General features: G+C 32.5%; 2 protein-coding genes across 3 annotated transcripts in view; one reads left to right on the top strand and one right to left on the bottom strand.

Moving 5' to 3' along the window:
* Positions 5131–5553, top strand: LOC109359870 (uncharacterized mitochondrial protein AtMg00810-like). The gene has a single exon (XM_019604563.1). The coding sequence runs from the start codon at positions 5131–5133 to the stop codon at positions 5551–5553; it is 423 nt and encodes a 140-aa protein (XP_019460108.1).
* The window catches only part of LOC109361217 (pyruvate decarboxylase 2-like), a 16624-nt gene continuing 7024 nt past the window's right edge, over positions 6937–16536 (bottom strand). Inside the window, exons 2-7 of one of the 2 annotated variants that reach the window (XM_019606595.1) lie at positions 10529–11055; positions 9520–9683; positions 8484–9134; positions 8277–8394; positions 7958–8146; positions 6937–7302 (exon numbers count right to left, since the gene is read on the bottom strand). In XM_019606595.1, coding sequence (XP_019462140.1) covers positions 7132–7302; positions 7958–8146; positions 8277–8394; positions 8484–9134; positions 9520–9683; positions 10529–11050 — 1815 coding nt within the window. In that variant the 5' untranslated portion in view covers positions 11051–11055 and the 3' untranslated portion in view covers positions 6937–7131. Of the gene's footprint in view, positions 7303–7957; positions 8147–8276; positions 8395–8483; positions 9135–9519; positions 9684–10528; positions 11265–16536 lie in introns of those variants that run through there. The other variant, XM_019606594.1, reaches the window with a different exon arrangement.

The following is a 16536-nucleotide window of genomic DNA, read 5'->3' as shown; positions in this document are numbered from 1 at the left end:
GTTGCGTCCTCGTTCTTACAATGATTGCCTTAGATCAAGTCTAGGTTAGGTAAACCTAGATGAGGTCTCACAAGATCCTTAATATAAATAAGATTAAAATTGAACATCACATCTAGATATAATATGATAAGTAGGCTCATGCATTCACATACATAGTATTATGCATTAAAGATACTATATTTGGAAAAGTATGTATAGCATGTGCATATCGTATAGGTAGTTTATCTTACATCAAGAAAAAAAAATTCAATCAGTATAATCGATTAAGTAGTTTGTATAATCGATTATCGTGAATTCTAGTAGCTAACCAATCTGATGTTGACGGTGTGTTAATCGATTAAGACACTATATAATCGATTAAGACATAACATAAAAACTAACTTTTTATAGCCCGTTAATCGAATAAGTGGATACATAATTGATTAATAGTAGTATCAATATGTTTGGTATAAATGCAGAAATTCTAGCCCATGTGGCATAAGGTTCAAATTTTCATATTTGCATATTAAGAAGATCTTTGAGCATTCATTGTCGTATAGGTTGCATTAGAAAAGTATAGAGAATAAGAGCATGTTGAATAGGGCTTAGAAATTGAAGTTATAGCATGCATCTCTAGGGCTTTTTATGCATATCATTCATTCTTGTTTTCTCGATTTGATTTTAAAGTGAAAGTAAGAAAAGTCCGTTTTCTGAAAATTGTGAAATCTGTTATGTGAAAACCTTTGCATAATTTTCTCATATAGAATATGTTCTTGTGAGTATTATGCTTAGAGTTTTAGAATTGAGTTGGCATTGTTATATTTGAGTATTAAGTACTCAAGAAAAATCAAATTTTGTTTTAGTCAAGGAAAGTGATCTCTTGGTGAGTTCAATAATATCATGTTTGCATTTAAGAGTATGTAAATGTAAAACACAAAGCATTAGGCCTAAAAGTGATTTATGGAGGAATTCATGATTCTTGATTTTATGTCATTGCTAGGATTTCATTATAGAATATATTTATGACACTTAAAGTATGTGATACTTGTAGTTAAGAAGAGGTACCTTATTTTACCTTTGTTGCACAATACTTCCTAACTTCAAGCATTTGTGATGACAAGTTGCTCATAAGTGTCGTAGTCTTTTTCCTTTGGTGACAAGTCAAAGAAGTTTGAACTTCTCACCTTCCATGTGCCTAGAACATTTGCTGCCCATATGAAAGTTGAAGTTCATATGTCCTTAGGCACACCTACAAAACACAATTACTTGCTTTTCTTGGGTACCCAACTAATCTTGGTTCCCTTGATGTTAGTAGCTTGGGGATTTTGTTTCTTAGGAATCCACATACAATTTTCATTTGTAACATCATGCATTCTAACATTACATGAATTCAAATTATGACCATACAATCCACAATAAAAGCAAGTAGGGGATTCAAGATATGAAATTTTCAGAACATTTACTCGTTTCGTGTGAAATGTGTTATTTGAATTGTGATTACTAGATGTGAAATTAGAAAGTTTATCATTTAAGCTTTTATTTTCATTTTCCATGCAAATGCAATTTTCACAAATAGCTGTCACATTTAAGTTAGAAGTACAATCACATGAAGAGATAGCATATTTAGCATCTAAGGTTTCATTTTCAATTTTCAACATATCAATTAAGTTTTGCAATTCACATATTTTCTTTTCAAGATTTAAACTTAACCTTTTTCTTTCTATATTCTTTTTAGTTAACACTTTAAGATCTTCATGCATTTCAATATAAGCATCATAAAACATGTCATGAATGGGAAGTATATCAGAATTTGAAATAGAATTGGATTTGTATACCTCACTAGGCTCATCTTGCTCACTTACTTTGCAAGAATTCAGATTTTGAGCCATTAGACAAATCTTGCTTGATCCTTCATCTTCCGAGATGCTTGTTGACGAATCGTCCTCTTCAGGTTCATCCCAAACGATGTATGCCTTCTTAGCTTTGATGTCCCGAGAGTCTTTCTTGTGATTATGTTCAATCTTCTTGGAAGAGTTCCTACTCCTATGCCAAGATGCATTTTCTTTGGGATTCTTGCTCATCTTGATTGAACTTTCTTCATCTTCCTTATGAAGCTTCTTGGTTCCTCCATTCTTTCTTAAGTACTTTATGAGTTTGTTGATAAGGAGGGACATAGCTTCATCATCCGTGTCAGAATTGGATTGATCATCATCATATGTCTCCTTTTGGCCTCTTGAATGTGATCTTGTTGCTTTGAAGGAAGGTTTCTTTGATGTTCTCGTCCATTGGTTCATTGAGTGTCAAAAATCTTAATTCCAACTCATGTTCTTGAAGTTTGCCAAATAAAGTTGTCAGCGTCATTTGTTCTAAGTCCTTTGACTCCACGATGGCAGTCGCATTGGGTTGCCATTTCCTGTCCAGACATCTGAACACTTTAACAGATAGTTCATGTTTGGAAAATGGCTTATCTAATGCAATGAGATGATTAATAATGTGAGTAAATCGTTTTTCAAATCAGAAATAGACTCATGTAGAAATATACGAAATAACTCATACATCAATGTATTCCATCTAGATCGTTTGACCTCACTAGTGCCTTCGTGGGTTACTTGTAAAGTGACCCACATATCCTTGGCACTATCGCACTAAGAAAATCTAAAGAACTCATCGTATGAGAGTGCAGAGATTATAATGTTTTTTTCTTTCAAATCAAGTTGCACTTTTCTCTTTTCCTCGTTGCTCAAGAGACTTCTAGGTTTCTCTTTCGTTTCTCTGTTCACTATGTGCAGTGGAACGAATGATCCATATTCTACGGAATCCCAAATTTCAGTATCAATGGCCTCAATAAAAATCGTCATTCGGATTTTCCAGTAGGCGTGCCCCTCACCATTGAAAATCGAATGGCAGACGATGAATGTGCCATCACCGCTAAACGGGTTAGAGGAGCCCATGCTAAAAGTGCCTAGGATCAACAATCTAAGCGGCTAAGCTAGCACGATCGTACTAGATCTGATATCACTTGTTGGGTCCGCACATGGCTCTGTTACTTACCTAGAGGGGGGTGAATAGGTGATACGGTACACGATTACCGTTGCTCGAAAAACAAAGGGAAAACACAAAATTATACACTATTTAATCGAGTATATGCAAATTTAATCGATTAACTCAATCTTCTATTAATCGATTAAATAAACAACTTAATCGATTATTTAGTTCTTTTTCAATGAAAACAATTTTCTTTCAATCTCCAAGATTACCAAGATTCTACTAAACTTATATGCACTTATTACAGACAGTTAAGAACAGTAAATGCACAATACAGAACATGCAACTAACACAAAATTATATGCATGTCAAGTTAACTAAATTAAGTAATACGGAAATGTAAAAGATAAGGGGAAAGAAGAATGAGACACGGCTTTTATCATGGTTCTTTTGCGGGTACACTTGCAAACTACATCCAGGCCTACGCTTCTGATCTTGGGAGATTTTTATTTACCATGGAAAATAAATGTTCGTTACAAACACACTTCCAATACAAGACACGAGATGATACTTTCTTGATCTCTATGAACTTGACAGTTATCGCTCAATACCAAGACCTCTTGCTTCTTGTGAAGACACACCTAACAACAACTAGGATTTTTCCCAAACCTATTCTCCTTCTATGGTGATACAACACACCAAGAGAATATGTTAATGCCTTAGTCTAACAATTTTCATCAAGTTATATGTGCACCTAAATTTGTAGATTTTACAATCTTCTCACAATCCAAGAACCCTTCTCAAAGATCTCACAATTACATAAACAGACTATGTGAGATGCAAGGTTTCTTTTTCAACAAAAGATTTAACAATAAAGCTCAACGGGTATCTTATAAAGATTCACCCTTTTCTTTTCTCAAAAGAACACTTTGAAATCTCTCTAAAGATATGAAAGTTAGAGCTTTAGATTTCTTGAACAATATGTGTAAACTCTTTATTTCGAATATGTGTTCTAACTCTATGAAACGTTTTTCTCAAATATGAAGCAATATGAAAAACTTGGGTTAAAATACTTTTCTATTTTAAACTGCACTTAATCGATTATACTTAATCTTAATCGATTAACGGGTTCTTGAAAATAACATAAAACAAAAATACTAACAACTCTTAATCAATTAACCCCTCACTTAATCGATTAACGAGCTGGTTTAATCGATTAACGGGTTCCCAAGAAATTAATGATTAATCGATTAACATATCTGTTAATTGATTAATGGTTTTCTAAAAATATATTTCAATTATGAATGAACCTCCTACATGATTTATAAACTAATGATGCATGCCTTTGAATGATGTATGATTTAAAAACACTTTTTACATGCATTCAAAACATATGATCATGTATGTATGTATGTGCATGTAAATCATGTATGTATGCATGTAAGTCTCATTTTAGATATGATTGATTTTAGCTTGTGAGACTTCCAATGGGGGTTCATCCTAGCCTTGAATCTTACTAAGCAAGCATCTTAAGACCTAATAAAGATATTAAAGACTTAGCCTCTAGATCCTCTTTTGAATGATTTGCCTTGTATGAACTTGAGTCTTGACTTCATTGTTGATACTTGTTGTTTGTTGATTTGCTCATCCTCTCAAGCTTGTCCTTGAACATTTAATCATGTTGTTGATCCTTGTCTATATAAACCTTTTGTCTTCATCAAACTATATGTGTCATTTGTCTTCATCAAAACATATGTGATGCATGCTTGCATCTTCAGTTGGATGTGAAATCAGCCTTCTTGAATGGCCCTTTAGACAAGGAAGTGTATGTAACACAACCTCCCGGCTTTGAAGTTAAGAATCAAAAGGAGAATGTGTATAGATTGCATAAAGCACTCTATGGTTTGAGACAAGCACCCATGGCATGGAACAAGAGGATAAATGGTTTTCTATTGAAGCTAAGAGCACTTAGATGCACAAGTAAGCATGACATTTATACAAAAGGTATCTCTACTGAAGCATTAATTATAATATGCATATATGTAGATGACTTACTAATAACTGGCTGCAAGGATGGTGAAATTGACTGGCTCATATCAAAGCTGAAACTTGAGTTTGAAATATCAGATCTAGGAACTCTCATATTTCTTAGGGATTGAATTTTCCATGACTAAGGAAGGGATATTAATGCATCAAAGGAAGTACATTACTGATGTACTTACGAGGTTCAATATGCTAGAGTGGAACCCAGCCTCATCACCTGTTGAAACTAGTCACACTCTACGCAAGGAAGACACTAAAGATGAATCAGTTGACTCAACTCTTTATAGGCAAATGATAGGATCTCTAAGATACATTTGCAACTCAAGACCAGACTTAGCTTATGGTGTTGGATTGGTTAGTAGATACATGGAACATCCTAAATATTCACATATGCAGGCACTAAAGAGGATACTCGGATATCTCAAGGGAAGTTTGGACTATGGTGTCATGTTCCCTACCAACAAAAGTAGAGAACTTAGCACAATCTATGGCTATACTGATGTTGATTGGTGTGGTGATAAAGATGATAGAAAGAGCACAAGTTGATATCTATTCGAGCTTGACAATGCAGTTGTGAGTTAGTGCTTTAAGAAGCAAAGGGTTGTTGTTCTATCATCATGTGAAGCAGAATAATTGCAACCTGCTTGGGAGGACAACGATCACTTTGGTTGCAATCATTCCTCATGGAGTTAGGAATGCTAATGAATGAACCAATCTTGTTGTTGGTGGACAACAAATCAGCCATCAATTTAGCAAAGAATCAAGTGTCTCATGGCAGGAGCAAGCATATAGAAACCAAATATCATTTCTGGAGGGACCAAGTGGAGAAGGACAACTTGAAGCTAGAATTTTGCAACACTCAAGAACAACAAGCTGACATACTCACAAAACCACTAAAAAGAAATGATTTTCAAAGGCAGAGAAGGAAACTTGGTGTGATAAGCTTAGCTAGTATGAATTAAGGGAGAGTGTTGAGAATAATGTAATTCATTTAGCTAGTTTCGTAAATCGATTAATAGATTGCATAATTGATTAAACAGTCTGTTATTTCTGTTATAAAAGACACTGTAGCTGAAATGAAAAGGCGAAAAAAGTATTATTCAATTTCCCTTCTTCTTACATCACACGATAATCGATTATCCGTATCTTAATCGATTAAGTTCTTGTTTTCTTTCTTTTCTTTCAACAGATATAACTTATCTCTTTAGATTCACTTAATTTTTAACATGTCAAATACTGAATAGATTTAAGGAGATAAGTTATTTCCTGATATAATGATATGAGAAGATATTTTATTTTCATAATTAAACTCTTTTATGGTCATTTTCAAATATTTTATTATTTCAGGGCTAGTGCTATTCACTTTTATCTGATTCACCGAATTTTAACTTTTGATTCATTTCGGATGAAGAGCCCATAATGAGAATAGATCATTTATCTATAAAGTTGTTTCATTTCTTTTCCTGAATCAATTAAATATTATTGTATAAATATAAATTTAAAAATAAAAAATAATATATTTATATTAAACTTGGATTAATCAATACAAATAATAGAGATGAGGTTATGAGCAGAAGAGGATGTTATGAATTATTTATCACAATAAAATTAAATTGAGAGACAAAATATATGTACATATTTTTATACACTACAAATTCATATTTTTTAATTTCATCACTCTGTCATCCATTTTTAATTCCATTATCCATCATTCATTTTAATCATCATTATGTTATTAAAAAAATAATACAGATATATAATATATTGATTATGCAATTATGATTAGAAAAAGTACGTGATATAACTTATCAAAGACAAAGATGTTCAGAAAATTGTCCAAAATATTAACATCCCCTTTATAAATTATGATACTGTATACTTAATTCTGCAGTTTTCCACAGTGAACAGAAGAAAGATGCTCAAAACACAAGAATCAAGAAGAAGAGTAACACAATAAGAGGTGGTAGACCACTTAATATTAGAAATGGAAAAGTTTACACAATACAAGTGCACTCACTTTAATAAATCCGCATTGCATCTAAATTAAAGCCTCATAATGGAATCTAAACTTCATAATTAAATAACATTAAAGTAACATATGATACTGCTTCAAGTGTGTGATATTCACTGAGGATTAGGAGGGCGGCTATTAGCAGAACAGACCCTAGAACCCCATTCAAGCAATTCTTTGCTAGTATCATCCTTGTGAGCAATCACCTCAATGAAACAAAAGCAGTCCTTCTTCTCTCCTGTTGCTGTCCCAATTGCTTCAATAAGCTCTTCTTCACATGTCACCTGAAATAAATTATACAATAATCAATACATATTATACCCTCTTTTAAATTGCAGTCACGGTTATAGCTATTGTGGTTATTGTAGCCTTTGCAATGCAGATTTTGGCCGTTATGGTGTGAATTATGTTGTGATTAAAAAATATTTTTGATTTTGATATGGTGTGTACGGCCTCATGCGGTCTGATGCAGTTGTGTTGCTACCCGATGGGGCCACATCATTGTGATTCGGTGTTATACCATAATTGTATTGTGATACGGTTGTAGAGATCACCTCAACCACAATACTACGGCCACATTACGTGATACAGTCTGCAATTTGAATGGCTAATAGTATCGTTATATTGAAATTGAGAAATGGAATATAAAAATGGCATATACATATAACATCAATCCTTAATCCCACTAGGTGGACACAGCTACATGATCGAATGATGTTGTAGTATTCTATTATAAATCATGTTTATTGAAAAAACATTTTATTTAAGAAAATGACATATACATATGTAGCATTTTTTGATAATGCACTTTTTATAAAGAAAATATTGCATGTAAAACTAACTTTACAAGATACATGTTCTTCTCTCTAAATCTATTTGTAGCAACCAAATTTTGAGAAGAATATATAAGAATGGACTATGTTAAGAATCATTCATTACCTTAGTGGTCCAGCATTTTCCATCACCATTGTGGATTGCATCAACCAAACCAGTGTAATTCCAGTTCTTAATAACATTGTATGGTCCATCATGAATTTCAACTTCAATAGTGTATCCACCATTATTTATCAGGAAGAGGATGGTCTTCTGTTCACATCTCAGCATTGTGGACACATCCTGTGCTGTCACCTGCATAAGAGTATTTTATGAATCAAGATTAAAATAGCATTGTTGAGTAAAATCTCAGGGTAAGTGTACCAAATACAAACAAAAACTTTAGGACACATTTTGAAACATATGCACTTTATGCAAGTCAGACCTGAAAGCTTCCATCACCGATGCAAGCAATCACTCGCTTCTCCGGAACAGCTTGTGCATAGCCAAGAGTTGCGCCAACAGACCATCCAATTGAGCCATATTGCATTTGGAACTCATACCTGTCATAATAACTTATATCACCAACTAATAACACTATGAGAAATAAGATGACTTTAGCACAGCAAATGAAATTATTTCATATACTTACCCACATCCTTTTGGCAATTTCAGCTTTTGGCAGTTAAACCATGAGTCCCCGGTTTCAGCAATCACAGCTGTATCACCAGAGAGCATATTCTGTATATGTTGAAACAGAACATTAACCCTCAAGGCTTCTCTGGGTTCAGATTTCACAGGACGGCCATCGGGAACGAATATCCTACGGTAATTTTCATATGAAGTTTCATTGTGCTTGAGACGCTTCCCAAGTGCCTTCAAGAAGTCCTTCATCAAGACACACCCAAATGCAGGTCCGTTCCCAATCACAACCCGGTCAGGCTGCACAATTATGGCCTTCTCTTTCTTGAGAAGGAGTGAGTACCCAACAGAACTGTAATCATTGAAAATTGGTCCAGCAAATAAGTATGCATCGGCAGACTCCACAATCTCGGCACAAAAAGCAGTACTCACAGCACCCCAAAAAGTCCCAATGAAGTGAGGATGGTGCTCAGGAACTAGTCCTTTAGCTGATGGCATCACAGCATATGCATAACCACTTGCATCAGCCAGATCAACAAAAGCATCACTTGCCTTTGCTACCCTTAGTTTAGGACCACCCACCAATACTGGTTTCACTGCCTTGTTTAGAAAATCTGCTGCTGCTTCCACTGCTGCCTCTAACCCAGTTGAATTGCTCGTTCTATAATACACCAAACATTATAAAAATAAAATCATATGAGAAGTGTTTCAAATTGAGGACTGCATCACGACCGCAATATTACAGTGATGCGACCACAACGGACCATAACACAACCACATCAGACCGCATTTAGACCGCGTCAGGGTGCAACGCAACCGCATTGGACAGCATCAGACCACATTGATATCAAAAATATTTTTTTACTCACAAAATAATTCACATTGCAACGGCCGCAATCCGCATGCAATGATCGCAATCACAGTAACCACAACCACTACCACAATTTAAAACACTAGATGAGACTAAACATTAACAATATTCATAACAGGGTTTCTTCACAAAAGCTGGAGGCAAATGAACACAAAAAATGACAAAAAAGACTTACTTAGGAGACAATGAAAATGGAACAGGGTCACGAATGAAAGTGGGATGAGGAATGGAAGCCAAGTTACAGCTTATGCTTATATAAACAGGCTTGCTTTCTTTGACCGCGGTTGAGATCGCGCCATCAATCATTTCATGAGCATCTTCCAAGTTATTCACCACAGCCTATCAAAACAACCACCAAAATCAAATGCCTCAAAACACTGGATTCAGAAATCCAACAAGAACCAAAACAAAACATTTGTATACTTTCCTTTTCATTTCAGAAAACAATCGGAAAAATAGTACACCAAAACGACAAAAATAAAACAATTCTCATTTTTAATTTCATCATAAAAAAATGCTTTTTTGCACACATTTTTCTATACATTATTATCAGCACATTACCTACGATTTAGTGAGTTTCACATGAGATCTACTAAATCACGAGATTATTACAATTGACCTAATGGATCTCATGTTAAAAATCCACATAGCACATGAAATTCACCCAATACAGAGTATATGTCAAAGACTATATTGCTGGCATTTCTCTTATAAAAGATATACTTATTCCCAAAACCTATCCAAATTAGTTGTAGAAATAAAGTTACTTTTTTTGTCATCATGGAACTTGAAACAACAACAATAACTTAACCCATATTGGAAACTCGATGAATCATTTAACGAAAACAACATAATGAAAGAAAGAAACCATTTCAACTGGGATCAAGATCGTGGAGATTCACAAAACTCAACATTGTTACAATTGCTGTAGCAATGCAGTTTTGAATCCTTTCAAAACATTAAAGTTGCATCCAAAATTGCAGCCACAAATCAAAATTTAAAACCTTAAAAAAAGTTTAAAAAAATGGCAGCCCAATGCATTAGACTCATATTTAGTGGCGTCTAGAGATGGCAAATGTACTCAGGCTTGTCTCGCAAGTGAACAAGCTTTTTACAGGATTTGAACCTATTATCTCATGATCAAGTCATGATAATAATGATAATGAAGTGTTGAAATTTGTTACCTGGTAGCAAGTAACTGTTTGAAAACACCTAAGTTCCTGGCTGAAATCAGGTAAACCAATAGTGTGATGCAGGATCCTATTAGTTCCATAATCATTAGTATTTGGACCCCCAACAATGCAAATAAGTGGCAAGTTCTCACTATAAGCACCAGCAATAGCATTCAGCACACTAAGGCCACCGACGGTGAACGTAACAACGCATGCACCGACACCACGGCATCGAGCATAGCCATCAGCGGCGTAGCCAGCGTTAAGCTCATTGCAGCAACCAATAACGTTGAGTTCCGGCTCAGCAATGAGGTGGTCGAGTAGGGTGAGGTTGAAGTCACCGGGAACGGAAAACACGTCGGTGACACCAACTTGGACGAGACGGCGGGCAAGGTGGCGGCCTAGGGTGGCGTCAGGAGTGCTTAATAAAGAAGGTGATGAGCCTTTGACGGTGGAAACGGCGCCATTTGGTAAACAACCTACGTCGTTGCATGGTGCTTTGTATGTTTCTAATGAACCAAGGTTTGTGGCCATTGTTTCTGTTGAGAGAAGTTTATGGCTTTTTGAGAATGAAGGAAATTAAGAAATGGGTGTGAAGTTTATTATTTTTTAATGTTATGTGTGTGGTAATGGAGAGTGTGTAAGTGTGTGTTTGGGGGAGTTTTTCGATGAGTGAGAATCGGGGTAAGAGTTTGAATGAGAAATGGAAGGAGAGAATGAGAGAGAAATAATGGTTTACGTAGAAGAATGAATGATAACAATGTGTTTGGTTTTGAGCAATTTATAAGGCTTTGTCTTGAGGAGTTGGCAAGTTGGGAGAAGAAGTGGTAATACGGACACGGTGGGAGAAAAACAATAAATCGCATTACAAGGGGCGGTTTATGGTTTCGCTTTTTTAATTAGAAGCAACTAAAATTGATTTGGTTTTGGGTAACTGTACTTTATGGCTGTATATATATCTCCTGTATTTAAGAATATGTTCATGTATGTACAAAAAAAAAAAAGAACATGTTCATATACATCAAAACAATGACCTACTTTTATACTATATGTTTGGTTGTATGTAAAAAAAGATGAAAGAAAAAGGAGGAAACAAATATAGTGGAAAATGACCTTTTGGTTCAACATCTATACTATATATAAAGCCAAAACTTGAAAAAACTTCCATTATGATGTAATTTTCATTTCCTATATTGTCCTTAACATTATTTAATTTTTACAAAAAAACTATATAATCCTAATCAACTACCACTAATACATTAATTAACCACATATCTCACCTTAAATTAAACATTATCATAAACATAAAAAAATATAATATAATGTACACCGAACACAACAAATACATTTTAATTCAAAAAAATTGAATATGTAGTATCACACAATATTCGCCGGTAGGCACGAAGTGCCTGTACACACTAGTTAAAAATAAGGGAAATAGAAAAATATGTATGAGACCTATCAAAAAAAATTCTTTCTAGTTTGTGAAGAAAATGAAAAAATGAGATAAAATTATCAAAAATTCTAAATTTGTCCTTCCATCATGAATGAATTGAAAGAATTATAATTTAGGTGAAAATATATACAATGTAGTAAACTTTTTTGTTGATATTCATTTTCATGTGAAATTAATTAACTTAATTTTACTTTCATTGTTTCTAAACTCACAAATAAATAGTAATTGTGTATTGTCAATAAAAATTGAGTGAATAAAAAATAAACATAATTACTTAAAATTACCAACAAAGTGATAAATAATAAATAAATTAGAAAGACAAAACACAAATATTAAATTATTGATATTGTTAGAAATATAAAAGTGATTATCATAGATGAGTTATACTTTATTTAGATACATTAGTTAGAAGAATGTATAAAATGTTAATGATTTTATTGAATTTTATAAATAAAAGTTATTATATTAAACTTAGTTATAGTGTATATTTACTTAAAAATATTAATCATATTAAAAATAAATTATTTATTTATTTAATTTGCAACATTAGAAATAGTGTTTAAAAATTAGAAATACTACATAGTTATGTTGTCATTTTAAATAATTATTTAGTTATATCATTTTAAATAATTATTTAGTTATATTATGAGGGTATTTATATCATTTTAAATGTACTATGTTTAAACATATAGTTTATTTCCTCTTGTTTTTTCTATTTTCAATCGTACCAAACAATAAATTATTAACTCATATTCAAACTACTTTTATTTCCTTCTAACTCTTTTTTCTTCTACTTTCATTCATTAACCAATGGCTGCCTAGGTATAGCGTTGAGAGTACATCTTATATCCCAAAGTTTATATCATTTCGTATATCATTTCATTTTCATTGATTAAACAATATAAAATTAATATATATTTAATTCATGTTTTATTTTCTAATTAAAGAGAATGAAGAAAAAAGTTTATAAAAGTAGATGGACCTCCGTGCTACAAATGTCTTATCATGGGGAACCTTCACAATAAGTTACAATAGGTGAGGTCCATGCATGGTTAAAAACACTATATCATATAACATTTTTATATTTATATATAATATATATATTGAAATTATATTTTTATTCTGCAAAATAGAAAACAACAATTTCTGTCTGAATACAGAAGGAGATGTTTTTATCAATATAAACATTATTCAATCCTAAGATTTTCTTTACTGAAACTCAAATGTTATTTCCTCATAAGAAAACATCATCTAAGATTCATTAAATGATATGCTAATAGTATTTTCAAGTGCAAAAAAGGTGAGAATAAGAGCAAATGTTTTTACATCAATGGTTAGGATTGATATAAAATTTATATGCATATTTCAATTTATCATTTTTTCTTAAAAATAATTAAATTTAGAAAAATTTTAGAAAAAAAAAATTATAAAGTTAATCAATTAAGAGCTATGTGTCATTGTTAATTGAGTTAAATAAAAACGATAAAATTAATTTTAACAAATTAAATATATATTTAAAATACTTCCAAGCAATTAATAAATTGAAACAATTTTTTTAAAGACCATACTCATGGAGGAAGGGCAGAATTTTGACATATATAAACATGTAAATTTATTAAAAAATCGTTTCACATACCTAGAATGACGTTTGATTAACAAGATAATTCAAAATTAAAATAACTTTAAAATAGCATGCGTTTCTCATTTTAAAAACATATTGTATTTCTCGTTTTAAAAACATAGTGCTAAAAGTTATACTCTTGAGATAGTTTATTCTAATTCACAATAGAGTAAATTACCCCCACAATCAGATTACATAATTATCTTTCCATTTTTTCCACTTACAAAAATTCTGTAACTTTTTATATACATATAACAATCTAACTATAAATATAAAAGATATAGGTGTAATATTTTAAACAAAAAAAATTGATAAATATAATTAACTTAAACAAATTACGATATATTATAGTAAAAAATCTAAATCATATACAAGTCAGTAATTTTTCATTCTTTTTGGTTCGATACACTTTTCCTATTTCTCATGTGGTAGTTAATATAATATAAGAATATCAACATGGTACTTTGTGGATACAAAAAAAATGTGATTTATGTAATTATACTAAAACTTGAGGATAATATTATGAATTTCAATATGGTGCTTTATGTAGGTATAGAAAAGGAGAAAAAGACGTATATACTAATCGTGAAAGAGTTTTTTACACTGTCACTCCATTATCTACCATTCATTTTCAATTATGTTTGATTTTTCACAAAAAGTAATCTAAATGAATGGTGGAGGATGCATTGATTGTGCATAATTCTTTATACTGTCAATGCATCAATATTACTCTTATTAATTGCATCAATATTACTCTTATTAATTGCATCAATATTACTCTTATTAATTGCATCAATATTACTCTTATTAACAAGTATTGGGTAATCTGAGTTTAAAAAATGAATTGCCTCAAGGAAACATCATCGCTATACCTCTTTAGTAATCAACGCAAATTTCTAAAAGAAATAGGCTAGTGTTATATTCTTTCCTAAAAACCGACCATAACGAATTATTTTGTTTCCATCAAAGGGCATCATTGCCTTTAACAAAATGATTTATAATATATATATATTAATATGTAAATGTTTTTTATACTGTTAGTAAATCTACATCGGTCATATGTTAACTATTATTGACTTTCAAACAAAAGTATTACAAATTAATTGTGGATAATATACTGACAATATAAAAAACTTTACACTATTGTGAATACTTACTTTTGTCCGACCCTTACTTTTATCTTGTGCAAGACTCAGTGAAAAAATAAAACATGGTTTCATGATTTGAGTGAGCATCCATGTAAGATATGATTAGTATGTGGAGAAGGCGCAAAAGAAAGAAGTCAAAATCAAAATTTTCCAAACCCATCCTCATTAGAAGAAACGAAGATTGGCAACATACTTCGTATCACAAATTCTACGTAACATTTACAACATTACAATATACATTGTCAATAAAATTCTAGACACGTCAATGGCTTTAGTGAAATTCTAATTCATGAGAGTGAAGTATGAAGGATATAAACTCTTCTATGCTTAGGTCAGGTTCTTCTTTGACAGCCATAGACACGTTCTTATGGAGTCAACAAAGCCACTTTCCTCATAAGCAACAACATCAGCCCCATATTAATGTTGCAAAGAACACTCATGCAAGTGATTTTGATGACGAGCGCGTTCTATAGGTTTACTTGCTGTGATGGTGTTTCAACATATTAGGTTTGCTTGAATTCATAACAAATGAAGAAGCTTTGAATTGGTCACACCAGTCCCCTATGTTGCGTCAGAATGAAGATGTCCAAGGTTTAGGGGAGAATGTGGAAATAGATGGGCAGAGATAGCAAAGTGCATTCCTGGAAGAACAAAAATTGCCATCATTTCAGTTACACATACTACAATTTCAATCATCATAAATGACAATTATTTCATGGTTTGTAAATCCTTATGTACGTTGTTTTGTTTTCCAATGCTACTCATGCCATAAACATTTGGAACTTGTGTTAGTCGTTAACATCGGTAAGTCTGGTATTACAAAATAAATAAAAACAGAGACCTTTTGCAATATTTTCTCTTCAGCAAGAAAACACATCATCCATTTACTGCATGCTAAGTCTTTTTTTTATTTAAGCAATCTGTAAGATGAAAGGTAAAACACGAGAACATAGAATAAGTAAATAAAAAACAACAACACACCGTTAAGAACTTTGAGTTCAATTCACCAATTGGTATAAACAGTAAATAGAAAAAACATCTTGCATTCAAGGGACATGATACTTTACCTGTCCTTGACGTAGCGGTGATCGCGGTGGTGAACCACCGAGGATGACAAAGGATGGTGGCCTCGAGGCTTTGTCATCACTGTGTCTCCCTAACCATCTCAGTTCCAACCATGGATGAACCCTCCTCGTCGCCTCCCTACGTTGTCGTTGCCGCTGGAACGAAGGAAGAAGGAAAGGTGAAGAAGATGGAGGAAAGGGGAAGACGACATCGCACCATCACGCAAGCTCACGGGTTGGCACGAATCTGGAACCACCGTCGGAGTATGAACCACCATGAACACACCTTCATTACCGCCGCTGGAATGGAAGAGAAGAGAAAGGAATTGGGGCTTAGGGTTAGGGATGGAAAATCCGTATGCCCTTTTTCTTTGTTTTTCAAACCTTTTATTTTATTTTATTGTTTTATTACTTGTTTTTACCTTTTCTAATTTCTATATTTGTTTTATATATTACTTTTTTTTCTTTAATTCCTTATACCTTGTTTATTATTTCTTAAATCATTTGCTTTAGTAATTGAAATGAGATAGCAATCAATATATTTCTTATGATGTATAATGCTGTTCTATTTTTACCCTATGAATTATACTAACATTTATTTTAATAATAATTAATTAATTATGGAATTTTTACAGTGAGGTTATGATTCGAGTTGTCTCTAAATTCTCCGAAAATAAGAAGGAGGTCTACGACCAACACCGTCTCTGAAATATTAACTTCATATATATATA

Source organism: Lupinus angustifolius, chromosome LG11 (assembly GCF_001865875.1).
Source record: "Lupinus angustifolius cultivar Tanjil chromosome LG11, LupAngTanjil_v1.0, whole genome shotgun sequence".
NCBI classification, from domain to species: domain Eukaryota; kingdom Viridiplantae; phylum Streptophyta; class Magnoliopsida; order Fabales; family Fabaceae; genus Lupinus; species Lupinus angustifolius.
This window is presented reverse-complemented; position numbering and strand designations above follow the sequence as displayed.